Raw genomic sequence first — 26526 nt, 5'->3', positions numbered from 1 at the left:
AAGCACCAGAGTGAACATGAAATAAATATTATCAGTAAACAAGTGGTGTTTCTTGCCATGATGTTCAGGAATGGATTACTAACCATTTCTGATCTGAATGGCAATGATTATTATATCAAGAAACATTGACTCATCTCTTCTACTACTGTATACCTCTAACATCTGACTGGTACTGATTTTCTCACTGCTCTCAACTTACTTTTCTTATTTTCTTGAGGCTGCCCAAAAAACTGACGAATGTCACTGCCACCCTTCCTCTTGCTCATGATGACACTCACTGTGAATAAAAGCTGACTGTAATAAAACTGCTTGCACTTTAATCAAACAACCACTAATAATGCTATTAATCATAATCAAGTACAAGCTATACAGTATACTATACGAATATGCAATAAATGAAAGCTACTACTGTCTACATAAATTACACATGCAACGCAACATAAACAATTGACACTTTACTCAAGACTTCACCTGGGCTTTCTGACAAATAAAACGTAATACAGACATTAACGTTAGTTGAATACGCCGGTGAAAACCATTGTTGGTCGCTGGATGAATGTGTGGCTAATTAACTTTCCAGGTAAGTTAGCTATGATAGCTGACATTAGTGATGGTTGATTGATTAGCACTCGCAAATCGGCCCGTTTTCACCAAAAACGTTTGTTTCCACTACATACGTTTACTGAAACGTTTTAACAAAATATGATTTATTTCCACAATTACAGTTCCAGCGCAAAATGACGTGTTAACGTTAAAACTATCACAATCGACAGTGATATAGCCTACGTAACACTCATATTACGTTCGAGTTTTCCACTTTATAATACATTTGAAAGTAATGAAATAAAGAGACAGTACAGTGTTTGACACTGATTGTACCTAGCCACAGCAGTCGAGCAACGGCTTCTGCTGGGGTATGGCAACTTCACTTGGACAAACCACACGCAGAACTGCAGTACACAGTAATACTGGAACAGGTAGTAATAATAATGGCAATTTGTCAAGTTTAGTTATGATTATGAACATTTGCTAATGGTTATTTCAGACGGCGGTGCGTGGTTGCCTGTCGTAGCATAGCAAAAAAATATATAGATTTATATTTTTTATATCAATATGTGGGGGACATTTATAGCTTATTTTAATATTGGGCTGTAGTAATATATATTATAATTACGGCCCTGTTTCACAGTAAGGTCTACCTACACCTGTTCTATTCAGCGCATGTGACAAATAACATTTGATTTACCGACTACTACAGCCTACTACTACAGCCTACTACTACATCCTACTACTACAGCCTACTACTACATCCTGCTACTACTGCCTACTACTACAGCCTACTACTACAGTCTACTACTACAGCCTACTACTACATCATACTACTACAGCCTACTACTACATCCTACTACTACAGCCTACTACTACAGCCTACTACTACATCCTACTACTACATCCTACTACTACAGCCTACTGCTACGTCCTGCTGCTACATCCTACTACTACATCCTATTACTACATCATCCTACTACTACAGCCTACTACTACATCCTACTACTACAGCCTACTACTACATCCCACTACTATATCCCACTGCTACATCCTACTACTACATCCTACTACTACAGCCTACTACTACATCCTACTACAACATCCTACTACATCATCCTACTACTACAGCCTACATCATACTACTACATCCTATTACTACATCATCCTACTACTACAGCCTACATCCTACTACTACATCCTATTACTACATCATCCTACTACTACAGCCTACTACTACAGCCTACTACTACATCCTACTACAACATCATACAACTACATCCCACTACTATATCCCACTGCTACATCCTACTACTACATCCTACTACTACAGCCTACTACTACATCCTACTACATCATCCTACTACTACAGCCTACTACTACAGCCTACTACTACATCCTACTACTACAGCCTACTACTACATCCTACTACAACATCATACAACTACATCCCACTACTATATCCCACTGCTACATCCTACTACTACATCCTACTACTACAGCCTACTACTACATCCTACTACATCATCCTACTACTACAGCCTACTACTACATCCTACTACTACATCCTACTACTACAGCCTACTACTACATCCTACTACAACATCATACAACTACATCCCACTACTATATCCCACTGCTACATCCTACTACTACATCCTACTACTACAGCCTACTACTACATCCTACTACAACATCATACAACTACATCCCACTACTATATCCCACTACTACATCCAACTACTACAGTCTACTACTATATCCCACTGCTACATCCTACTACTACAGGCTACTACCACGTCCTACTACTACATCCTACTACTACATCCAACTACTACAGTCTACTACTATATCCCACTGCTACATCCTACTACTACAGGCTACTACCACATCCTACTACTTCCTACTACTACAGCCTAATACTACATCCTACTAGTACATCATACAGCTATATCCTACTGCTACATTCTACTACTACAGCCTACTACCACGCCCTACTACTACAGCCTACTACTACAGTCTACCAAGTAAAAATCATGCATCTTTACACAGTGTTTTGGAGCACATGCTTTTTATTTACATTCACTATGTGTAGTGTCAACATTCCTTGGCACTGCTGCTGCTGTTGTTGATATAAGTCCATCAGGCATGTTTTTGGAAGAGCATTGGAAGTGAAGGAAACATGTTTATAGTTCATTTTTTCTAAAAAAAATTAAGCGCTCAAAAAAAAAAGGTAAAGAACAGGTTTTCCATCCAAAGCAGCTGTCTGCATCTACAGTTTGTTATAGCGAGCAGCAGGCAGATCATCAGGAAGACCATCCATTGTGTTCATTAGCTGGGCTTCCAGTCAGTTTCCCACTGTGTTTGTGTGACGTGTGTAAACTATGGCCTGTGAGCTGATACTATGGTACACAACAGTCCTAACCTCAGAGTTATGCATCCTAGTCATACCCCCAGCCCGGAAAGCCCCCCCAGCTAGCACATAATGTTCTGAGAACCATATGTTTCTTAAAGCCTGGTGAGAGCATGGTTGTCCTATGGTTATTTTGCATAAAACCTTCCCACAACTTTCTGAGAATGGTGCAGGATAATTCCTTGGCTTTTAGCACATTCTCAGCACATATAAGGAACTTAACATAAAAATCTTTTTTTTTTTCTTGGTATTTCAATAGAACGTTTCCTAATAGTTCAAACATGGCGTGCTAGCTCCAGCCTGGTGCCGCAGCAGAAGATTATACGTTTGAATCGCACTGATGACGTGTCACAATACAAAATAAATGTGTTTGCATGATTAATACCTCAGGAAATTCATTTCCATGTGTCCTATCTGTGCTTGTGGTTCTAAAAAGTCAATCCAAAATAAGTTACCAGTGTTATTAAAAGTGGGAAACGTTAAGGAAATTATTCAAAAGCCTCCGAACAACCTATAATTTCCGTTCTCAGAACGCTAATAAAACCTTTCCCAGGAAAACCTTCAAATAACCAGAGTAAAATATTATCAGAACCTCCCTGCAACATAAAAATAAAAGTTGCCAGAACAGGCAACATTTTCACTTCTGTTCTCAGAACGTTTAAAAATCTTTCAGTTTTACTGGTCAGGAAACCAAAAACATACATTCCCGCAACTTACAAGGAACCAAATGTGCTAACTGGGCTCTTTTCTAAAGATAATTAGGCCTAGTAGGGAGGTTCAGTTTTGCAACCTGTTTATAGTTGCCGGGCCAGGAGAGAAATTAATTATGGTTTCCAATACAGATATTATTATGATAATATATGTACAATAGTCCTTTTTTAAAGTATTCATTGTATGAAAATATAATGATTTGTGAAGCCTATGCACACTAAGTTTAAGTTTCGCCTCTTCAGTATTTTACAAAATGATTCACAAAGGAACCACAACAACAGGTAACAAAATATAATATTCATAAAATATTTATAAATTAAAGACATATTCTACAATATGGTCAGGGTATGTACTGTATGTTCACCCTCTGTATGCATATCCATGTTGTACAATTTTACATAATCACCTACTTGTCATAGTAAAATCAATAAATTAATCAATAAATAGGCTTTCACGTTACCCAAGCAGCAGAGAACTGTATTACATTTGTATTACAAGAACACAGAACAACAAGAGAGGACTCCACACAGGACTCTCAGGGGAGGGGGGAGGGGAGGAGAGACATGAAGTGCCATACTCTCCACTCATCTTCTCTGCCTGTCCATGATAACAGGCCAAATATATGGAAATCATTTCCTTAAACGTGAAGGATTTTAGGGCCAGGGGGAGAGGGATGTATGGAAGGTAAAGACACAAAGGGAGGGAGAGGAGGTTGGAGGGGGCACATGATGGGGGTAGGTCAGTGAGTTGAGCCTGTAGAATCTGTTTCTATTAGTAACCATGGAATCTTGACAGGCCACCCCCCCCTCTCCTCCCCCCTCCGCTCCCCCAGCACCTCCAGTCCTGAGTGGTGGAGCACATGTTTCTCACCGCCAACACCTCCTTATCGGCACGGTGCGGAGGAGTGGGAGAAAGTGGCTCGCACGGCATGTGACTGACTCTGAGGCCGATGTGGGAAGGTGGGTGAGGGCTCGAGGGAGATAACCCAGCCCACCCTAACTGCTGCCCTGACCTCAGCCCACTGTCCTAAATGCCAGGGGGAGGTGGTGGGGATGGGGATGAGGATGAGGGCAGGCCCTTACCAGAAGTCCAGTCCAGTCAGGTTTGTATTTCCCCTGGGAGGCCTGTTGCTGTTAGGGAGACATGCTAAATGAGGTGTGGATTAGTGCTAGCGTCTAGGGAGGGGGAAAACAGAGATAAGTGGAGAGGAAGACAGGAGATCGATGTCAGTGGAGAGCTAACTGTGGAAAACCCTATGTGGTCCCACCAGCTAGGCCTATTGGACATCACTGTATGGTTGGTTGCTATATTGCCGGAACCCTTTGAGAGACCTAAGGATAGTTTATTTTTAAAGGTCCAAACTTTTTTCCTCAAATTCTTTAGCAAATTCCAAATGTGTTATTTAGCTTCAAATGGCATCCAACTGATTCTATTACAGAATTATGAATTGGTATCATAGATATTTTACTGTACAAAACAAAATATACATTTTCCTGAAATACAAAATATACATACACAATGTACAAACTGTTTAGTTTAGATCCATCTTATATACACATACATGTCATAGCTGTTTTTCTTGTCAACTGTTCTCAACGGTGATTCTAGATTCATTTCAGAGTCCATCTATTCTAATACCAATCCTGCTTTAAAAAATGTAGTCTTTGCTTTGTTCCATCCTCACCCTGTAATTTCTCTTCACGAATGTCTCTCTCCGTGTCCATATGAACAGCAGGGTGGACTAGCTATCTGCAGCCACACTCTGCCACCACCATGCCCTCAAACTTATACTTGTATGTGACTACTCCGGTGTCATCCATGTAAAGCAGGGAGATGGGATCCAGCTTGGTGGGCACGCAGCAGGCCCGTGTCACCTTCTGTGGGCTCTTCATGCTCACCAGTGTCTGGACGATGGCGTGCTTGGTGGGCGTCACGTGTTTGGTCAGCGGGTATGTGCAGATGCCACTGCACTCAAAGGCCTCGTACCCGGCAGGCGCTAGGATCCAGCTGTCCCAGCCGATGTCTTTAAACTCCACGTACAGCGACTGCTTCTTACACTGGTTGACCTTGGCGTTGCGGCGGATTCTGGAGGCCGTGTCATAGATCAGATTGGAGCGCATCTGGAGCAGGGCCTCTTCGTCCTGCTCCTTCTCATCTTCCTCATCTTCCTCGCCCGCCCGGCCCAGCTCCCCCCACAGCCTATTCAGCTCCAGGTCACCCTGAAGCACCGCTTCCGAGGTCTCGTGTCCAATCATCTCGTTCAGCTCCCGCTTGTCATCGCGGTGATCACCGCTCTGGTCGTCAGAGAAGATAATCATCAGGGGTTTGTGTTTGTCATCTGGGCTGGTGTCTATCTCCATGACTTCTTTGAATATCCTCCTCCCCTCTCCTTCTCCCTTACCGTCTGCTAGTGTCGGCCCTCTTTCCCCCTCGGAAGTCAGGCTTGCTATGTGGACCTCCAGCCTGTGGGTGGTGCTGTACTCTGACTTGCGCCAGTGTTGCACGGCAGCAGTTAGATCAAAGGCCTCCCAGCCGTTATCAGTACCATAGACCTGCCGTGATGCCAGCTCTACTAACTCCTCCCGTCCTCCACCTCTTCCTCCTGCTCCTCCTCTCTCGGTGTCCTTCGCTGTTCTGTTGTCGTCTCCAGGTCCGTCCTGCTGCTCCAGCTCGTAGATGGTCACCTTGCGGTCGACCCCAGCATAGAGGTTGCGATCGGTCTGGACCAAAGTATAGAGACGCAGCTCTGCGGCGGTGATACGCTCATTGTGGGGTATGGATACGTTGAAGAGCAGAGGGTGTTGTCTCACCCCTCTACTACCCAAACTGCAGGAAGACGAGTCTGGGGGAGAGGAATACACAGAGATAAACGCTGTTAATTAATCAGTAGTTCTCCATGTTGATGCTTTGAATACACTGCAGAATTGATAGTACAGCAAAAGTCAAGATTTTGTCCAAAACACTTCCGAGGCAATGTAGCATCCCAATTAACATTAAACTAGATCAAGTTGAATGAATATATTATTGTAAAAATATATAAATGAATAATGAGAAATTCACAGTTTCATATTCTTGTCCAAATAAATAAAACACTTTTTTTTTTTTTGCACAGTGCAGACTCTCAAAAATGTAAGGTGCTACAGTATTTGTAAGATGAAAAACAAACATAAATGAAAATGCATAAATTATACTTAATTGTTTTTACACTATGCACGTTGACCTTCTACAGGTACATTTTGAGACGTAATACATTTCTGATGAACAGTTCTGATATTAATACTCTCATTACACAGGGATAAAGGGCTTACAGTACTTTAATTACAAAAATTCCAAAGCAAAGAACACCACAGCATAATGTGAAGCTAGTACGGCATAAAGGATACAGAGTACAGTATAGTGGCTCTCTACCTTCGTTCTTGAAGCTGCGGATGATGTTGGCGGTGGGCATGGCGGTGTGGTCGTTGGCGAAGCGGTTGTACAGCTCCATCATGTACTCGGGCGGCTCCACACGGACACTGCCAGGTGCCTGGGCAGGAGGGCCCAGGCCAGACAAATTGAAGGTCCGGAAGCTCTCCAGCAGGCTCTGCATGTCCACGTCCCTGTCCTGCTCCAACAGAGATGGGTCTATGACGCCCCCGTGGCCGTCTCCCAGACCTGGAGCAGGGCGATGTCTCTCTGGGGCCAGGGAGATGGGGCTGCCCTGCCCAGACAGGGGCCACATCAGGAGCAGCAAGGGGAGCAGGGGGAAGGGGGTCCTGGTGATAGAGGTAGCCTCTAACCTGGAGAGCCCATTGTCCGCCATGGAGAGGACTGTTCTTGTGTTGTATGGTATATCCACAGGGACTATCCAATGTTGAGATTAAACAGAATTATATCTATCAAATGTGTTAATCCAATGGTCCACTGGAGGTTGGATCCAGCTTGATGAGGGGTGAGAAACAACAACCTTGTTTTTCTCTTGCTGATCCCGGGTGGTTGTCGGTTCTCTGGTGACTCAAAAGGTTCGGTTGACCCTTGGAGTTGACCAGTGAGGAGGTCTGTGTTCTGTAGCTCTCCCCGTGTGTTCCTCTTGCTGTATGTGGAAACCTGATAAACGACTCTCATTCCAGATCTCACGCCATTTATCCTAATGCACACCTTTTGATGTTGTTTTCTAAAGAGTTGGAGTCCCAGCTAGAGGGTGGCTTTGCTGTGTCCAAAGGAGGCATCCCTTGTGTTTTTTCTCTCAGTTTCTCCCTCTATTCTCTCTCTTCTCTCTCTCTCTCTCTCTCTCTCTCTCTCTCTCTCTCTCTAGCTCTCTTTCTTTCTGTCTGTTATCTATGATATGGTAAGCTCTGCATTTCTCAGTGTTTGTGTCCCTGTGTGCGTGTGAGTGTGTGTGTGTGTGTGTGTGTGTGTGTGTGTGTGTGTGTGTGTGTGTGTGTATGTGTGTGTGTGTGTGTGTGTGTGTGTGTGTGTGTGTGTGTGTGTGTGTGTGTGTGTGTGTGTGTGTGTGTGTGTGTGTGTGTGTGTGTGTGTTATCTCACCACTTCCTTAATGAGGACTTTGTAAACAATGTCCTGTAGCCTGTTCCTTGTAAAAGGGATATTTTGTTTTGTGTCGGAGCACCAGGCAAAGATGAGATTGTTCATGTGTTTATTTGTTTGGTAAATGGGGGAACTGCGGAAACAGGAATTTGCTCCATTGACCATTTGTTTTTGACAAAATCCATAAAGGGTCTATTGATGTTGAATGCTACATGATATGTCTGTTGGACAGTGCCTTCCCAAATTCAATTGAAATGTAATGAGGTGTGAGATGTAATGGGCAGTGATGAGAAATTATGGACTTCTGCAAGTCTGGAGAACACATAACAAACCAATTGAGATCAGCTGATGAGAACAGCACTGCGCAGATGACCGTGCATTTCATTAGTATTTTATGACATAGGTTGTAATAGTTAAAAATAAAAACTTGAAAAGCATATATTTCAGTTGGAGAAAAAAAATTGTATTATGAGAGCAAGAATTTAAATTGTGTCTTCGTCTGTTGTGGAAACAAAGTCGACCACACAACACAACTTTTCCATAATCTACTCATTACCCACTTGTGTTTCAAAGTTTGCAGCACTTAAGTGCACTTCCTCTTTTAGTTGGCGAACACGTTGCAGATGTCACTGGAGTGTTTCAAATGGAATATCTCTGTCTGATTGTCTGACCAAGAGGCCCAACTGCCTATTGAATGCACAGGAGCCAAGACGTACAGTTTCCAGTGTGCTCTGCGCTATGCCCTCACATGTCCGTCAGACATCAGTACAGCGGTCAGACATCAGTACAGCGGTTCTGAGGTCAGCTTTAGTCCAGATTCCACAGCCCAGAATGGAGTGCAGGAGGGAGAGGGCTTTGCAAGAGCAGACTCCATGCTTTGTAAGGGCAGACTAGTCTCCTTACATTCCACTGTGATTAGGGAGACAGCATGGAGTCAAAGGTGACAATGGAACTAGAACCTGGATGGCTCAAGCTAGAACACATCTCCACTGACCAATGACCAGAGGAGTAATCTACACTAACCTCCCCTTTAAAGTCACGTGCCCACTCTCTCTTTTCTTTCCCTCTCTTTTTAAGATGAACGCACGACGGTATTTTAATGAGGGATTCCAAAACCTGAGAATCCCCTCAATACCTCATCATAACACCTCGTCATCTCAGATTTGCCGTTAAAGATGGACTCCGCTAGATTCATTAATCTTTACCGCCAGTTCCAGATTCTCAATTCGGACAATTCGGATAATTTAACTGCACTTTTAGAATCTGTATGGCTGCTACTGTTTGTTTCCACATTAATTCAGGGGTCCTCATTCCCGAGTCTCTGACAGTGACCTGCAAAGATACATTCTTGATAGTGAGGAGGAGATGACATGGAAGGGAACAGGATCCCCCCCCTGTTACCCATCCTCCAGGGTGACAGTTGACAGACGTGCCGTTATCTCCCTTGCGGTCCCTTTTACGCAATGCCTCCTTTGTACACCGCCAGTCCCCATCTCTCTTCAATCTTCCTGCATTGCTGAAGAATGCTTGATAACACCAGTGTCCCACTTTCACTAGCTCCCTGTTTTTCTCACAAGCACAGACATGCCCGAGCAAACGTGCTCCCACACGCACACACACAGAATGCACAAACAGACGTGCGCGCACGCACACACATACGCACACATTCCAGCCATTTTCCCACTGGCCTTACACTATCTTTCTTCTGACCCCTTCAGTGTGTGACGACATTCTCTTTGGCCCTGATCTCATTCATTCTTTCTGTCTCTCTCACTCTATCTCACGTGCATATTTACACATATCACATGCAATCCCCCTTAAAAGGTTGTAGTTCAACCATAATAATGACAAACTGTGCAGATTGTTGGTCAGTCAACTTAATCTGTTCTTCTTTATTCATTTGCTGATCAAAGAAATTTAAACATGATTGGGACCTTAACAATTGAGCCGACATGCGCGGCGTTTTACCATGCATGCGATCTCCACGAAAGTTGGCAAAATGCCTTTAAAAGCCGTATTGTTGGCTGTCCAGCGTGCTGCGCTATGAATTGAATCTGCATCCATACTAATACAGTACATTATAGTCCAAGTGTCCTGGACATGATCTTAACCTGGACACTATGCACCAATAGCTATTGCATTTACATGCTGTAAGTTATCCAACAATAGAAGTGTAACAGCCCCTGCATGGTCAGCAACCATCAGCATTTTATAGGATAATACACACATCACGTCCATAATCAGCGACACCAAGCAAAGGCCATTTACATACATTTGCAGCAATCCTCATTGTATGTCTATGAATGTGAAGTGTAGTCAACATCTGCTTCAGATAAAGAGTTTATACATGGTTTTTCCCACCAAACAAACTTGACAAGCTAGCAACATTTTTCAGGTCCCAGCCAGGGTTACAGCTCTGGCCAAGACACTGACTCTCTACCTCTCTCTCCCTTGTTAATAGATCTCTATATTAAATATCCATATACTGTATTGAGGGATCTCTTTGATAACTTAAGGGTACAGGCAGTTCTGGGTTCTAGGTTGGCCCTCGTGGTTCTCTGGAGAGGAACTGCTGTATCTCCTGGTCCAGCTCCTGGTTACGTCTCTGGGCCTCGTCTCGGCTGCGTTCTGCGTTCCTCAGCCGGATCTCCAGAGCGGACACACAGCGCTTCTCTGTATCCAGGGCCGACTGCAGCTCCGCTACTGTGGCACTCAGCTCTCTGTTCCTCTGATGCAGGCTGCATGGGAGGGGAGAGGAGAGGGAGAGAGATTGCATTTATGAATGCAGAGTACAGTACACTTGTGTTGACATCGTGTCCTTTCCAATAATAGTATAGTAATAGTAATAGTATTCCGCATCCTAAAGGACACCCTATTCCCTATAGCCCTAGTCAAAGTAGTGCACTATATAGGGAGTAGATTGTCATTTGGGAAAGAGACAGTATTCCATAATACAGACCTGGTAACGAGGTGCTCTGTGTCTCCCGGTCTGTCCTCCTGCTGTTCAACCTTACTGTCTGATTGCTGGGCTGAAGATGAAACCCCAGCTCTTCTGGCCTCTGTCTTCTTCTCAGGGGTCGCTGGCTGAGACTTCCGCTGGGGGTCCCTGCTGGGTTTGGAATAGGGGACTGTGATGTCATCATAGGTGACTGTGATGTCACTTCCTCTCCTGGCCGTCCCTCTGTCCTCCCCGTCCTTCGTCTGGACCTCTCCGAACAGAGAGGTCCTCTGTAGGTCCAGGATCTTAAAGATGTCCTCTGAGAGAGTCTTCTCCCCCTTCTCCCCTTTCTCCTCGCTGCACTCTTTGATGTGGCTCCAGCACTTTATGGCCTCCAGCTTGCCGGCCATCCCGGGGACTGGGCAGTTCAGGGTTGGCAGGGTCTGGGTGCGTTTGCGGGGGCTCCCGGACCAGGGGTCCAAGGCTGAGGATGAAGAGGGGGCGTGGGGCTGCTGGGGCCCTGCCTGGGGGATGGAGATGGTCACTGGATCTGGCCCCAGTGTGTCTGTGTCCTCTTCCTCCTCTGGAGACTCGGACAGAGACCCCGAACACTGCAAGGACAGACAGAATGGATTTAGACCACAGAACTAAAATGAGAGAGAGATATCAATTTCTTCTCCAAAACATTCTGAAATTGAATCAAGCTTTATTTAAAGTGTTCTTACACACTGCAACACACATGAACATTTACAGAAGTGTAGCTATGCAATGCTTACTGATATAATAATGTATCATAATATACACGGAGTATACATTGAGAGGGTGAATGGTCAAGACACAAGATCTAAGTGCCTTTGAGCAGGGCATGGTAGTAGGTGTCAGAAGCACCAGTTTGTGTCAAGAACTGCAACGCTGTTGGGTTTTTCGCTCTCAAATTGTCCCGTGCGTATCAAGAAGGTGTTCCTAATGTTTGGTGCACTCACTGTATTGCTGCTTTAATTGTGCATGTGTTGTACCACGTTCCCGGTATGAAATAAGAGAAGAACCTCTTTAAGGTCGCGTCCCAAATAGTACCCTATTCCCTTTATAGCGCACCGCTTTTGACCAGAGCCCTGTGGGCTGCGTTGAAAATGATGGTGTGATGTTGTTACCTCAGCAGACTCCCAGCCCACAAAGCTGCGTGGAGCGCTGTTCGTCTTCTTTTCACTCTTCTCGATGGGGGGTGAAGGAGCCACGTCTTTAGACGGAGGGAACAGAGCCTCGTGCTGCCTGATCATCACTGTCATCAGCTTCTGGATCTGAGGAGTACCTGTGAGGAGAGACACAGCCAAGCGCACAGTCGGTTCATACAAAAGACAGATCTGAAAGGGAACGAGGATACAGAAACCATTTGTTGACATAAATGATACCGTATCTATGCATCTTCATTTCATAAATAGTCAAACTGTACAGTAAGGTCAGTTTGTCATTGCGTCAAGCAGCAGTATGTCAAAATAAAGGTATGACTTTCAAAATAAAGGCATAGGCCTACTGCGTGCTGATAATGACAATTACACCCCGTCACAGCATGCACTAAAGGCCTTTTCACACCAGGGTTGGGGTCAAAATCATTTAAATTCCAGTCAATTCAGGAAGTACACTGAAATTCAAATTCTTTCCAATGTTTTTCAATGAGGAAATGCTGGAAATCGAATTTGGTTTACTTTCTGAATCGACTGGAATTAAAATGGAATTAACATCAACCCGGGTTTCACACTGCAGTTTCTTAGCCCAAGTGGTCTGGTCTCACCCTTCATCATGGTGATGGGGTCCTCAATCTGGGGCTTGAGCAGGTTTATCCCAATGACCGTGGCCAGGTTTTCAACACTCATCTTGTTCACCTTGGAGTTCTGCTGCACTTCAAATAAGAACCTTCACAGACACAGTTCACAGTTTAGACAGCAAAGTCACACAGGGTGAGTACCAAATTATACCTTATAACGTGCCCTCGTTAGGACTTAGAATCACTCACCATGCAGATGCTTTTATTTTTTGGGGTCAAACACAAAATGCTGTATGAGCAAAAGCTGTAGACTAATCATTACAGGGTAGTAATCAAATTGCTTTTCAAATGTTTCGATAGAAGTTCGTTCGTCAATAGGTTCTATGATATGTCATTCAATTGAATATTCCCTACCCTGATGTGTGATTGTGTAAGTCTAAGCTCACCTGCATATGTAGCTGAGGAGGTTGTAGTTGGCTCTAGGAAGGAGGCTGATCTGCTTCTCCAGTCTCTCACGACCCTGGGTGGAAAGTGAGTTGGAATATACAAAGTTCAACTAACACACTCTTACTCAGAAGGCCTGCAATGTAGTCATTTTGGCACAGTTGATAGAAATAAAGCTAAATTACAAATGATTGTGAGAAAAAAAAATGCCCATGAACATTTGGCTACGGTCATCATTAAAGGAAGTCACAACACTTTGATTTAGTACATACTCATTTTGGCACCGTGGACCGGTATAGAGCTAAATCACAAATTGTAGCCTAGGGGACATGTTGATTTCTAAGAATATTTGGCTAACTTCTTTATTGAAGTAAATATTAGTTCTTACTGCAGCACTGTTGGGGTCCAGCATGGGGCTGCAGTCCAGGAAGTCTTGGTACTGTGTCCAAGGCACCACCGGCTCAGGCAGCTCCCGCAGGTACAGCTTGAGCAGCGACGCCACCGTGTGGACATCTGTGTCACTGCAGGGCACAAAACAGTCAGAAACAGTGCACGAGCACACCCACACACAGTCGCACGTGCACACACATGCAGATACACATGCACATGCACACACACACGAACAAAAACATACAGTTGTGCTGAGTGTATTTCTATTTTGTGTTGAATCCAGATACAAATCAGTTTGTCCCCCTTTTCAACAAATGTGTCACAATAGAGAGTTCCGCGTGGGGAGAAGGTTCTTGTAAAACTGTCTTTCTCTGTCTACTAGGACAGGATGTGGTGTAAGCCACAGAGCACTAACAGCAGAAAAGTGTATCAGGCATCTCTGTACTATCATCCTCACTGCATCTCTCTCATCTTACTATGCAACCTTTAGAAAATAAAAAAAAACGGGATTTCAGTTTGTATAAAAAGGGCGTAATAATTGTCTGTTTGTACGTTGGCGCCCTTGAACGTTCCTTCAAACGCTCTTATGTAAGTTAGCTTAGCTTAGTTTAGCGCTGAGGCGTCTCACATTGGGAAGGAAGGTCTCTCTCCGGCGTTGAACGCGTCCCTAAACTGTTTGACTGTGTTGTCTTGTCCCGGCAGTCTGAAGATGCCTTCCTCGCTTAGTCCGTGTTCTCTGATGAACTCTGCACACTTTTGCACCAGGATGGGCACCATGTGGGAGCCGAATCGCTGCTCGTAGGTTACCGTATCACCCAGGCCCTTGCCAAATATTGCTGAGAGGGAAGGAGAGCGGTTAGAGTAAGTCACAGACCAAACTGGAGAATCAGAGACAGGGTTTTTCAAGTTTGTGGCTAGTTCCTCATGGGTTGCGGCTTTATGTCATGGGCCCGAGGACAATTCGAAAAAGAGTCCTTGAACCAAAAGTCAAGAAAATAAGTTCAGATGACTAGAAACCCGCTTTTTCCTGACCATGTGACCTGACCAGGAAAAACCTATTCTGGGTCCTAGTTATATGTTTTGTTCCTGGTCAGGTCCCTTGGTCAGGGAAAACTCTAAACTATCTGTACCTCCACTAGAGGGTGATCCAACCACCCTGCGCAGCGTGCGGACCCACTCCTCCATCTCACTGTGGGAGTTGGCCATGAGGACGTACGGGTGCCGCTCCCGATCACCACTGCTGCCTGGAATACAGAGAGGGTATGACTCTCCAACATACTGGGATACATCATACATAGATTGAAAGGTATATCTTTCATTCCTCTCTCAACAGAGAGACAAGAGAGAGACATGGTGAGGTGGAGGCTGAGAGAGAGACATGGTGAGGTGGAGGGCGAGAGAGAGACATGGTGAGATGGAGGGCGAGAGAGAGACATGGTGAGATGGAGGGTGAGAGAGAGAGAGACATGGTAAGATGGAGGGCGATAGAGAGACATGGTGAGATGGAGGACTAGAGAGAGACATGGTGAGATGGAGGGCGATAGAGAGACATGGTGAGATGGAGGGCGATAGAGAGACATGGTGAGTTGGAGGACAAGAGATAGACATGGTGAGATGGAGGACTAGAGAGAGACATGGTGAGATGGAGGACGAGAGAGAGACATGGTGAGATGGAGGACAAGAGAGAGACATGGTGAGATGGAGGACTAGAGAGAGACATGGTGAGATGGAGGACAAGAGAGAGACATGGTGAGATGGAGGACTAGAGAGAGACATGGTGAGATGGAGGACTAGAGAGAGACATGGTGAGATGGAGGACAAGAGAGAGACATGGTGAGATGGAGGACAAGAGAGAGACATGGTGAGATGGAGGGCAAGAGAGAGACATGGTGAGATGGAGGACAAGAGAGAGACATGGTGAGATGGAGGGCAAGAGAGAGACATGGTGAGTTGGAGGACAAGAGAGAGACATGGTGGGATGGAGGACTAGAGAGAGACATGGTGAGATGGAGGACTAGAGAGAGACATGGTGAGATGGAGGACTAGAGAGAGACATGGTGAGATGGAGGGCAAGAGAGAGACATGGTGAGATGAGGCCAAGAGAGAGACATGGTGAGATGGAGGGAAAGAGAGAGAGACATGGTGAGATGAGGCCAAGAGAGAGACATGGTGAGATGGAGGAAAGAGACAGTGAGATGGAGACATGGTGAGATGGATGGAAAGAGAGACATGGTGAGTTGGAGGACAAGAGAGAGACACAGAGATGGAGGACAAGAGAGAGACATGGTGAGATGGAGGACAAGAGAGAGACATGGTGAGATGGAGGGAGAGAGACATGGTGAGATGAGGCCAAGAGAGAGACATGGTAAGATGGAGGACAAGAAAGAGACATGGTGAGATGGAGGGCAAGAGAGAGACATGGTGAGATGGAGGGCAAGAGAGAGACATGGTGAGTTGGAGGACAAGAGAGAGACATGGTCAGATGGAGGGCAAGAGAGAGACATGGTGAGATGGAGGACAAGAGAGAGACATGGGATGGAGATGGAGGACATGGTGAGATGGAGGAGAGACATGGTGAGATGAGGCCAAGAGAGAGACATGGTGAGATGGAGGGAAAGAGAGAGAGACATGGTGAGATGAGGCCAAGAGAGAGACATGGTGAGATGGAGGGAAAGAGAGAGAGAGAGGGAGAGAACACAGAGAGAGAGAGAACCTGGAGAACCTGGAGAAGAGTCCCCTAAGCAAGCTGGTCCTGGGGCTCTGTTCACAAACACAAACACACCCTACAGAGCCCCAGGACAACAGCACAATTAGACCCAACCAAATCATGAGAAAACAAAAAGATAATTACTTAACACATTGGAAAGAATTAACAAAAAAACAGAGCAAACTAGAATGCTATTTGGCCCTACACAGAGAGTACACAGCGGCAGAATACCTGACCACTGTGACTGACCCAAAATTAAGGAAAGCTTTGACTATGTACAGACTCAGTGAGCATAGCCTGGCTATTGAGAAAGGCCGCCGTAGGCAGACATGGCTCTCAAGAGAAGACAGGCTATGTGCTCACTGCCCACAAAATGAGGTGGAAACTGAGCTGCACTTCCTAACCTCCTGCCCAATGTATGACCATATTAGAGAGACATATTTCCCCCAGATCACACAGATCCACAAAGAATTCGAAAACATATCCAATTTTGAAAAACTCCCATATCTACTGGGTGAAATTCCACAGTGTGCCATCACAGCAGCAAGATTTGTGACCTGTTGCCACGAGAAAAGGGCAACCAGTGAAGAACAAACACCATTGTAAATACAACCCATATTTATGCTTATTTATTTTATCTTGTGTCCTTTAATTATTTGTACATTGTTAAAACACTGTATATATATAATATGACATTTGTAATGTCTTTATTGTTTTGAAACTTCTCTATGTGTAATGTTTACTGTTAATTTCACTTTATATATTCACTTTTATATTATCTTACTTGCTTTCTACCATGTTTCCCATGCCAATAAAGCTTAAATTTTGAGAACACACAGAGAGAGAGAGAGAGAGAGAGAGAGAGAGAGAGAGAGAGAGAGAGAGAGAGAGAGAGAGAGAGAGAGAGAGAGAGAGAGCGAGACAGAGACAGAGACAATGTTAACACATGTTTCCCATGCCAATAAAGCCCTTAAATTGAATTGAGAACAGAGACAGAGACAGAGTCAGAGACAGAAACAGAGTCAGATCAGAGACAGAGTCAGAGACAGAGACAGAGACAGAGTCAGAGTCAGAGACAGAGACAGAGTCAGAGTCAGAGACAGAGACAGAGACAGAGACAGAGACAGAGTCAGAGTCAGAGACAGACTGAGACCGTCTTCTGCTTACGTGGTATAATCTCAAAGAGGAATTTCCCTGGATCATCTTGATTCTGTGGGAGTTCGTTGACTTTGCTGAACCTCAGCTGGATTACACCCTGGGGACAGAGAGACAGACTGTCACTGACATCTTAGTAAACAACACATATACATGTCTAGGCTTCAGGAAACACAGGGAAGGACTTCAATAAAGATGGAAACATGTTAACTGAATATTGACAGCAGTAGTGTTGTTTGGATGCTTGAAGGTTTTCCTAACCACATGACCAGATCAGGAAAAGCCAAAGTTAAAGGCTATAACTAGAGCCCAGACCGATCTGCCTTCTTCTCTACCTCATCTCTCACCTGGACAGTCCCCTCCTTTTCGTCTTTATGGTAGGTCAGTGTGCTTCCTCTCAGCACAAAGTAGCGCAGCTGCCAGTTCTTTACGATGGACCTCTGCTTCTTCAGCCAGCCAGCCTTCAGAGGCCTCTCCATGGATCTCCTGGTGGAGCCGGGCGAGCCTAACCCTGGGCTACCCTCTCCAGGCATCACACTCCTAGACCGCGCTGCCGCGGCGCGGAAACAAACAGAACAGCCGTACTGTTAACGAGAGCCTTATTAAGAGACACTTCACTAAACACAGCCAGGATGTCAACAAGGCTCTCAACATCCGTCAAGTCAAGTCTTCCTCTTTTATTAGTTTGAACACGCATCAATCTGACTTGCGGCAGATAGAAGTGGTGGCCTGGCAGGAAACAGGCCGCCCCTGTCTGACCTGCCAAGCTTCCTGTTTAAGGTGCATGCTTCTAGATTCTAGTCGTGATTGTTCAATGGTAGGGAAATAGTGACCTACAAATACACTGTGCATTTCAACAATCATGTACAATAGACTACAGGGAAGGGCAACACAGGAACAATAACACAGTACATGGTCTCGACTAGGCCTAAATGTAGACACGGTTGAGTCATTTGTCCTTTACTAACAGGCCAGTCATTGCTCAACAACATGATGACTTACTGTCTAAGTTGTCTGTGGACGATCTCAGAAGAGCGCATGAGAGAGATAAACGGAAGAGTATGAAGAACGGCTGGAGATGGGGGTCGAGTTGTAGGCTACGTGGCACACGATGGAGAGAGAAAAATCACGCATGGATTGGCACGCAGGGTGGTACTGTAGCTCGCCGGACAGATGGTGTGATTGTGATTGAGAGCGTTCGCTCACTTGTTGTGTAATTCACCGTGATCTCCCAGGCCAGATGAAAGAAGAGAAGAAGACGAGCCTGGCTATATAAACAGGAAGTGACTGCATCGATGGGGGAATGACTTTGAAGGCCCCCACCTAAAACGCAGACCCTTTGGTCTGTTTTAACAGCGTCATCCCTTGAAGAGGGCCATGTCAAAGGACTCTGGACGAACCTCTGGCCCACACACAGTGAAGTATGCGACGCCACGAGAAAAGGAAAGACGGACACAGACCCTTGAGGACCTTTTCAACTGGACGCGGGACCTCCTAGACCCAGAAGTCCCAATGGAGGCATGAATAAGATGTTCAACTTCTCAATCAAACGGAGCTTGTTGCAAGAATGCCAGCTCTTTCACGTCAGTGGGAATAGTGAGGGGTTGAAAGTGCGTGGCCGTGGCACAATCCTATTGAGTGTACAAAGAGTCAGCAGAAATACATGTAGTTCCAAATAAGGATCTCAGTTACGTGAATATTTAACCCCTAGAGACCAGTCCTAAATGGCACACTATTCCCTATGCAGTGCACTACTTTTGACCAGAGCTTTAAGGGCCCTGGTCAAAAGTAGGGTACTAAATAGGGAATAGCGTTGAAATGACAGAACACACTGGCCCCATTCAGTTGCATGACTATACATATTCATTCTGTGTACATATTTCTTATCCCTATATAATGCCATTGACATGTATGGCTTTTGATCCTCTGATGAACAATCGAGGGCAGCCATGACGTAGATCAAATGTGTGTACAGTGTACAGGTGTAGGAGAAATTATAGAAGTCATCAGGCCTTCTCACACAGTCACTCTCATACACACACACACACACACACACACACACACACACACACACACACACACACACACACACACACACACACACACACACACACACACACACACACACACACACACACACACACACACACACACACACACGAGTCTGCAGAGTCACAACTACTGTTCTGACATTTCATCAACTTCCTGCTGAAAGTACCCAAAGGGCACAGAGAAAATGAGAAACGCCTTGCTGCCTGAACTATAGCACTACATTTTCTTGAGATGAGGACTGGGGTTAAGTTCTCAGGGTTGTGAGTAACTGACTGGTAAAGTATACCGTGTGATAAATTAAGCAACCATAGAAGTCAATCAATCAATCAATCAATCAATGTATAAAGCCCTTCTTACATCAGCTGATATCACAAAGTGCTGTACAGAAACCCAGCCTAAAACCCCAAACAGCAAGCAATGCAGGTGCAGAAGCACGGTGGCTAGGAAAACCTCCCTAGAAAGGCCGGAAACATAGGAAGAAACCTAGAGAGGAACCAGGCTATGAGGGGTGGCCCTCGTAGCATAAGAAGTCACTTCTTTTCATAGAAATAACAAGTAACTTGTCTCCCAGCAATGCTGATGTGTATCCACTAAACTACATAAACCTGTTCATCATAAATAGAAGTATCCACACTGTTTTCACTGACAGGTTGAGGACAACTGCACCATTCCACTAACAGTTTCAGCATGAAGACATTGCCATATAAGGCTATAACGGCTATATATGTATTCACATGCACTCATGCACTGTTTTTATAGGTGCACCACACCTGCTGTAATCAGGTGCATGATCCTTCTGTAAGCCAGGGCCCTGGACCACAAACACAGCTTAACACAGAAATATAACCAAGTATAAGAACAACAGTCTAAATAAAACACTCTCAGTATGCCACTGGCACACACAGTGCGACAGTCAACCTCATGTCTAGGGATGGCTGGGTTACTTTGTAAATGTAATCCATTATAGTTACTAGTTAGTTAGCTGTCCAAAATTGTAATCACTGACGTAACTTTTGGATTTACCCAAACTCAGTAACGTAATCTGATTACTTTCAGTTATTTTGGATTACTTTCCTTTTAAAAAGCATTAGAAGAAGACAGAAGGGATCCATCAAATGCATTCGGTGTGTCATCATAGTAGTCTCTGACTTGGGGTCAAACCCACTCAGATTGATCAAATTTAAAGGTCCAATGCAGCTGTTTTTATCTCATTATCAAATCATTTCTGGGTAACAATTAAGTACCTTAATGTGATTGTTTTAAATTAAACTGGTCAAAAAGAAAAAAAAGTAGCTTCTTAGGAAAGAGCCATTTCTCAAGCAAGTATTTTGCACGGACTCTGGGAATGGTCAGAGTGGGGAGGGGAAAACTGAACATTTGCTGTTATTGGCAGAGAGGTTTAGAACTCTCTTATTGGTCTAGTAGCTAATGTACTCCCTGGTGATATCACCAGGCAAGCCAAAACTCCATCCCACCAAAACAGGCTGAAATTTTAAGCGTTTTTTTTCTACATTCTCACAATTTCACAGCAATTGTTATTATTCCAACCACAAAGTGTGGAAATATAACTTTAGAAAATCCTATTTTTGACTGCACTGGGCCGTTAAACCCACAGGTCCAGTCTCTATACCTCTTCATAGACGCATGTAACACACATGCACTAGTGTACAATGCAACTGATGATACAACAACACATTATCCTATTTACGCAAATGCAATGACTCCCAAGAATAGCTAAATGTTTAGGATAACATCCAGTAACTTACCTATTCTAGATGTTTCAGCTTTGAGGGTACTGAAGTCCCAGTTCCGAGGTAGCTTGAGAGACATTATTCCTCCTTCATAGAAAAGATCAGTATCTCACTTCAGAACACACACACACACACACTCACACACACACTCACATATATACACACAGCACACACACATGTATGAGGGGTTTTGTTGTAGATCTCCAGTCTGTCTGTCACACTAAAACCTCTCTGTATCTGACTTCCTACTTCCTGTATAGCTGCTAATCTATCTTTTCATTTTTTCTTCAACATGTCAAAACACGTTCTTTCATGTTCCCTCTACTTCCCTCTAGATACATGTTCTGCTAATCTAATACTTCGCCGCACTGTAAATAACCCCTCTCCAGGTAGGTATATCATAGCAAGTGCTCTACGATAGAAGGTTTCAAACGGCGAACCATTCACCAGTGTCACTTAACCACTGGTCTCCCTTTATTCTCTCTCAGGAGGAAGTGGGTTTTGTTTCTGGGTTGCAGTCTCTTCAAGCTGTGGCAATGTCGCTTAACGGCAACATGCAGCCTACGGTATGTGTTCACAGCCATACATTTCTACTAGATTTTTTTACATCTAAAATTGTAACATTGTGGCTTGCTGTTACAGCATTGGTGATTTATTTTAGAAGTTGTGCACTGATTAATATGCTACAAAACTGCCCTAATGAGAACCACAGCCCAACACACTCTGAGGAAAACTATAGTTAGGGGTGAAAGTAAACTATAGTGTTCCTGCAACATTAAAAGATACAGCATTCATTCTTAAAAGTCTAAGCTATTGCGGGGGGTTCCAAGCTGACATATAGAATTGTTTTAAGATGGTCATACTATAAATCATTTAGCTATTTGATTTGACATTTTAGGATTTGATAAAATATTGAATTTGGCCTTTACTACTGTAGCCCAGAGAAACTCATTGAATAACATATTCATTAATGGCAAAAGACAGTCAAAATATACACAATAAGGAACACAATTTTGAAGTTTTGTCCTATATCTAGGAGATATAAAAAAGATCAGAAAAAAAAATATATATATATATATACACAGTACCAGTCAAATGTTTGGACGCACCTACTCATTCAAGGGTTTTTCTTTATTTTTACTATTTTCTACATTGTAGAATAATAGTGAAAACATCAAAACTATGAAATAACACATATTAAATCATGTAGTAATCAAAGAAGTGTTAAATCATGATTCTTCAAAGTACATTTAATCAAAGAAGTGTTAAGCAAATCCAGTATTTTAGCATCTAAATTTTAGGATTACTTTTCTTCTAGGTAAAGTAGCCAACCTTTGCCTTGATGACAGCTTTTCACACTCTTGGCATTCTCTTAACCAGCTTCACCTGGAATGCTATTCCAACAGTCTTGAAGGAGTTCCCACATATGCTAAGCACTTGTTCGCATACCGCCCCAACAGATACACAGATGACATAATCTCAATCGCACTCCACACCGCCCTTTCTCACCTGGACAAAAGGAACACCTATGTGAGGATGCTGTTCATCGACTACAGCTCTGGGTTCAACACCATAGTGCCCGCGAAGCTCATCACTAAGCTAAGGACTCTGGGACCAAACATCTCCCTCTACAACTGGATCCTGGACTTTCTGACGGGCCGACCCCCAGGTGGTAAGAGTAGGCAACAATAAGTCTGCCACGCTGATCCTTAACACTGGGGCCCCTCAGGGGTGTGTACTTAGTCCCCTCCTGTATTCCCTGTTCACCCACAACTGCGTGGTCAAACACAACTCCAACACCATCATTAAGTTTGGGGCCAAGCTTCCTGCCATCCAGGACCTATATAATAGGCAGTGTCAGAAGAAAGCCCATAAAATTGTCAGAGACTCCAGTCACCGAAGTTATAGACTGTTTTCTCTGCTACTGCATGGCAAGCGGTACTGGAGCTCCAAGTCTAGGACCAAAAGGCTCCTCAACAGCGTCTACTCCCAAGCAATTAGACTGCTGAACAACTCATAAAAACCGCCATCGGACAATTTACATTGACCCCCCCGTACACTGCTGCTACTCTCTGTTTGTTTGTTACCTTCACTTCGCCCCCACCTACATGTACAGATCACCTCAACTAGCCTGTACCGCTGCACACTGACTCGGTACCGGTGCCCCCTGTATATAGCCTCGCTATTGTTATTGTGTTCGTTTTTATTATTACTTTTTATTTTAGCCTACTTGGTAAATATTTTCTTCTTCTTGAACTGCACTGTTGGCATTTCACGGTAAAGTCTTCCCTTGTTGTAATCGGCGCATGTGGCAAATCAGGTTTGATTTGATTTGTTGGCTGCTCTTACATCCCTCTGCGGTCCAACTCATCCCAAACCATCTCAATTGGGTCGAGGTTGGGTGATTGTGGAGGCCAGGTCATCTGAACAGCACTCCATCCCTCTCCTTCTTGGTCAAATAGCATTTACACAGCCTGGAGTTGTGTTGGGTCATTGTCCTGTTGAAAAACAAATGATAGTCCCACTAAGCGCAACCCAGATGGGATGGCGTTTTGCTGCAGAATGCTATGATAGACATGCTGGTTAAGTGTGCCTTGAATTCTAAATAAATCACAGACAATCTCACCAGCAGAGCACTCCCACACTATCACACCTCCTCCTCCATGCTTCACGGTGGGAATCACACATGCGGAGATCATCCGTTCACATACTCTGAGTCTCACAAAGACAAGGCAGTTGGAACCAACAATCTCCAATTTGGACTCATCAGACCAATGGACAGATTTCCACTGGTCTAATATCCATTGCTCGTGTTTCTTGGCCCAAGCAAGTCTCTTCTTATTATTGGTGTCCTTTAGTAGTGGTTTCTTTGTAACAATTCCACCATGAAAGCCTGATTCACGCAGTCTCCTCTGAACAGTTGATGTTGATATTTGTCTGTTACTTGAACTCTGTGAAGCATTTATTCGGGCTGCAATTTTTAAGCCTGGTAACTCTAATGAACGTATCCACTGCAGCAAAGGTAACTCTGGGTCTTTGTTTCTTGTGGTGGTCCTCATGAGAGCCAGTTTCATAACGCTTGATGTTTTTTTGCGACTGCACTCGAAGAACATTTTCCGCATTGACTGATCTTCATGTCTTAAAATAATGTTGGCCTATCGTTTCTCTTTGCTTATTTGAGCTGTTCTTGCCATAATATAGACTTGGTCTTGTACCAAAGAGGGCTATCTTCTGTATACCACCCCTACCTTGTCACATCACAAATGATTGGCTCAAACGCAATAAGAAGGAAAGAAATTCCAGAAATGAGATTTTACAAAGGCACACCTGTTAATTGAAATGCATTCCAGGTCACACTACCTCATGAAGCTGGTTGAGAAAATGTCAATAGTGTGCAAAGCTGTCATCAAGGCAAAGGGTGACTACTTTGAAAAATCTCAAATATAAAATATATTTTGATTTGTTAAACACTTTTTTGGTTACTACATGATTCCATGTGTTATTTCATAGTTTTGATGTCTTCACTATTATTCTACAATGTAGAAAAAATATATTTAAAAAAATAAAAGAAACCCCTTGAATGAGTAGGTTGGTCCAAACATGTTACTGGTACTGTATATATATAATTTTTTAAACAAATATTTAACCCCTTTTTTTGGGTAGGCACAAAACTACCTTCATACTTCCATCATGTTTTTAACTGATACCGGTTTCCTTCAGAAGAGTCCCGTGACACCTGTCATCGTGTTCGTGAGAGTTTCCCCTTTCCATAGAGTGGTCATAATAGTAGTAGATAATAAAATATTTTTCGGGATGTCTCATGGTCTGAGAAACACGGCTCTAGCTCTGCCTCCTTTCATCGCAGATGCGGAAGTGCGACATCGGTGGATGCAGTGGATTGAGACGCCTCCGACGACAAAGGGGAGATTATTTTATTATGTTTCTTAGATTGATGCACCAATGCGTCAATCGACTCTAGAGGGCTAATGATAACTGGAGCTGTTAGCAGATAAGAAAACGGGGAAGTTCAGAGATACAGGGAAGAACACACAGATCATGCCATCTAACATGAACAGGGTATTTACTGAAAGGCAAAGCACATTTTCTGGCATGATCAAGAATGTACAACTTCAAACGGTTTCCTAAATCAAATACAATTGAACACAAATCATTACACAATATACAATGATAATAAAACATAGAAATCATAAAATATCAATATCTATCACAGCAAAAGCGAAACAATACCCAGAGGAGGGGTATATGGCACGTGTGAACAGCAAAACATAGCAGGTACAGTTGAAGTCGGAAGTTTACATACACTTAGGTTGGAGTCATTAAAACTTGTTTTTCAACCACTCCACAAATTTATTGTGAACAAACTATAGTTTTGGCAAGTCGGTTAGGACATCTACTTTGTGCATGACACAAGTCATTTTTCCAACAATTGTTTACAGACAGATTATTTCACTTGTATCACAATTCCAATGGGTCAGAAGTTTAGGTAACTAAGTTGACTGTGCTTTTAAACAGCTTGGCAAATTCTAGAAAATGATGTCATGGCTTTAATTGACATAATTTGAGTCAATTGGAGGTGTACCTGTGGATGTATTTCAAAGCCTACCTTCAAACTCAGTGCCTCTTTGCTTGACATCATGGGAAAATCAAAAGAAATCAGCCAAGTCCTAATAAAACAAACATTGTAGACCTCCAAAAGTCTGGTTCATCCTTGGGAGCAATTTCCAAATGCCTGAAGGTACCACGTTCATCTGTACAAACAATAGTACGCAAGTATAAACACCACGAGACCACGCAGCCGTCATATCGCTCAGGAAGGAGACGCGTTCTGTCTCCTAGAGATGAATGTACTTTGGTTCCAAATCAATCCCAGAACAGCAGCAAAAGACCTTGTGAAGATGCTGGAGGAAACAGGTACAAAAGTATCTATATCCACAGTAAAACAAGTCCTATATCGACATAACCTGAAGGGCCGCTCAGCAAGGAAGAAGCCACTGCTCCAAAACCGCCATAAAAAAAGCCTGACTACAGTTTGCAACTGCACATGGGGACAAAGATCATAATTTTTTGGAGAAATGTTCTTTGGTCTGATGAAACAAAAATATAACTGTTT

At 43.8% G+C, this 26526-nt stretch overlaps 2 protein-coding genes across 3 annotated transcripts; both read right to left on the bottom strand.

Moving 5' to 3' along the window:
* Nucleotides 1-3209: 3209 nt before the first annotated feature.
* Nucleotides 3210-8131, bottom strand: bmp10 (bone morphogenetic protein 10). Its single transcript, XM_035786036.2, has 2 exons — nt 7079-8131; nt 3210-6512 (listed from the first exon to the last, which is right to left on the bottom strand). The coding sequence occupies exons 1-2, from the start codon at nt 7470-7472 to the stop codon at nt 5416-5418; spliced, it is 1491 nt and encodes a 496-aa protein (XP_035641929.1). The 5' UTR covers nt 7473-8131; the 3' UTR covers nt 3210-5415.
* A 1926-nt stretch (nt 8132-10057) lies between these two features.
* On the bottom strand, nt 10058-21871 carry LOC118393395 (rho GTPase-activating protein 25-like). Of its 2 annotated transcripts, none has more exons than XM_035786034.2 (11): nt 21411-21871; nt 17928-18142; nt 17605-17692; nt 14861-14974; nt 14359-14566; nt 13729-13861; nt 13343-13416; nt 12924-13045; nt 12286-12443; nt 11156-11745; nt 10058-10934 (listed from the first exon to the last, which is right to left on the bottom strand). In XM_035786034.2, exons 1-11 carry the CDS (start codon nt 21472-21474, stop codon nt 10733-10735), a joined length of 1968 nt encoding a protein of 655 aa, XP_035641927.1. In that variant the 5' UTR covers nt 21475-21871; the 3' UTR covers nt 10058-10732. The 2 variants fall into 2 exon arrangements, with proteins under 2 accessions (XP_035641927.1, XP_035641928.1); XM_035786035.2 differs by having other exon boundaries at nt 17940-18142; nt 21411-21870.
* Between the last annotated feature and the right edge of the window lie 4655 nt (nt 21872-26526).

Source organism: Oncorhynchus keta, chromosome 14 (genome assembly GCF_023373465.1).
Source record: "Oncorhynchus keta strain PuntledgeMale-10-30-2019 chromosome 14, Oket_V2, whole genome shotgun sequence".
NCBI classification, from domain to species: Eukaryota; Metazoa; Chordata; class Actinopteri; order Salmoniformes; family Salmonidae; genus Oncorhynchus; species Oncorhynchus keta.
This window is presented reverse-complemented; position numbering and strand designations above follow the sequence as displayed.